This window comes from Octopus bimaculoides, chromosome 2 (assembly GCF_001194135.2).
Source record: "Octopus bimaculoides isolate UCB-OBI-ISO-001 chromosome 2, ASM119413v2, whole genome shotgun sequence".
NCBI classification, from domain to species: Eukaryota; Metazoa; Mollusca; class Cephalopoda; order Octopoda; family Octopodidae; genus Octopus; species Octopus bimaculoides.
Genome location: NC_068982.1, coordinates 144036941 through 144038241, shown reverse-complemented (window position 1 = coordinate 144038241; position 1301 = coordinate 144036941). Strand labels below are relative to the sequence as shown.

Here is a 1301-nt window from a genome sequence, read left to right as displayed (position 1 = left end):
GTTTAGGCAATTTAACTATATATATTCTTTTATTCTTTTATTTGTTTCGGTCATTTGACTGCGGCCATGCTGGAGCACTGCCTTTAGTTGAACAAATTGACCCCAGGATTTATCCTTTGTAAGCTTAGTACTTATTCTAACAGTATCTTTTGCCAAACCGCTAAATTATGGGGACGTAAACATACCAACATCGGTTGTGAAGCGATGGTGGTGGTGGTGGTGGTGGGGGGGAAACACACACACACATATCTGACAGGCTTCTTTCAGTTTCCGTCTACCAAATCCACTCACAAGGCTTTGGTCGGCCCAAGGCTATAGTAGAAGACACTTGCCTAACGTGCCACGCAGTGGGACTGAACTCAGAACCATGTGGTTGGTAAGCAAGCTACTTACCACAGACCCACTCATACACACACACATATCATTGTTTTATTGTCTACTTGTCCATGCTTGCATGAGTCAGATGGAATTTGTTGAGGTAGATTTTCTATGGCCAGATGCCATTCATGTCACCAGCCTTCACCTCTTTCCAAGCAAGGTAATATTACCTCATGGCTAGAGATGTTTCCTCAGAAGATGGCTGTGTAGTCAAGAAGTTTACTTCTGAACTACATGGTTTCAGGTTTGGCCTCACTTGGTGACTCCTCGGGCAAATGTTTTAATGTATAACTCTGGGGTGACATGGATTTCGTAGATACTTTGTTGGGATAAATTCTCTATAGTCAGATACCATTCATTTCACCAGCCGTCACCTCTTTCCAAGCAAGGTAATATTACCTCATGGCTGAAGATGTATAACTCTGGAGTGACATGGATTTGGTAGATACTCTCATCTTCATAAAGCTTTGCTAAACTTAATAAATAAAACAGATACTCACCTCTTCAAATTTTAAAAATTTTCGTTTCTTCATATTGCCTCGTTCTTCTCTCTTTAGTTGATGTAGTTGTTTCCTTTTACGATACCAATCTTTACGTTCTTCACTTGTGTAAAATCGTTCTGAGGATTCTTCAGGCAATAACTGGTGATCCTAGTCATGAAAGATGAAATACAAAGTTGTATCGTACTTATCTATCATATTTTAAAAATTCAAGAACATAAAGATACAAAATACTAACATTACATACAGGCGCAGGAGTGGCTGTGTGGTAACTAGCTTGCTTACCAGCCACATTGTTCCAGGGTTCATTCCCACTGTGTGGCACCTTGGGCAAGTGTCTTCTACTATAGCCTCGGGCCGGCCAAAGCCTTGTGAGTGGATTTGGTAGACGGAAACTGAAAGAAGCACGTCGTATATATGTAT

The 1301-nt window shown here is 40.8% G+C and overlaps 1 protein-coding gene across 3 annotated transcripts in view; it reads right to left on the bottom strand.

Annotated features, from left to right (window-relative positions):
• LOC106875158 (probable ATP-dependent RNA helicase DHX34) overlaps positions 1-1301 on the bottom strand; it is a 50217-nt gene that overhangs the window by 15250 nt on the left and 33666 nt on the right. For all 3 annotated transcript variants that reach the window (XM_014923177.2, XM_014923178.2, XM_014923179.2), the window contains one exon: positions 879-1028. In XM_014923177.2, coding sequence (XP_014778663.1) covers positions 879-1028 — 150 coding nt within the window. The remainder of the gene's footprint in view (positions 1-878; positions 1029-1301) is intronic.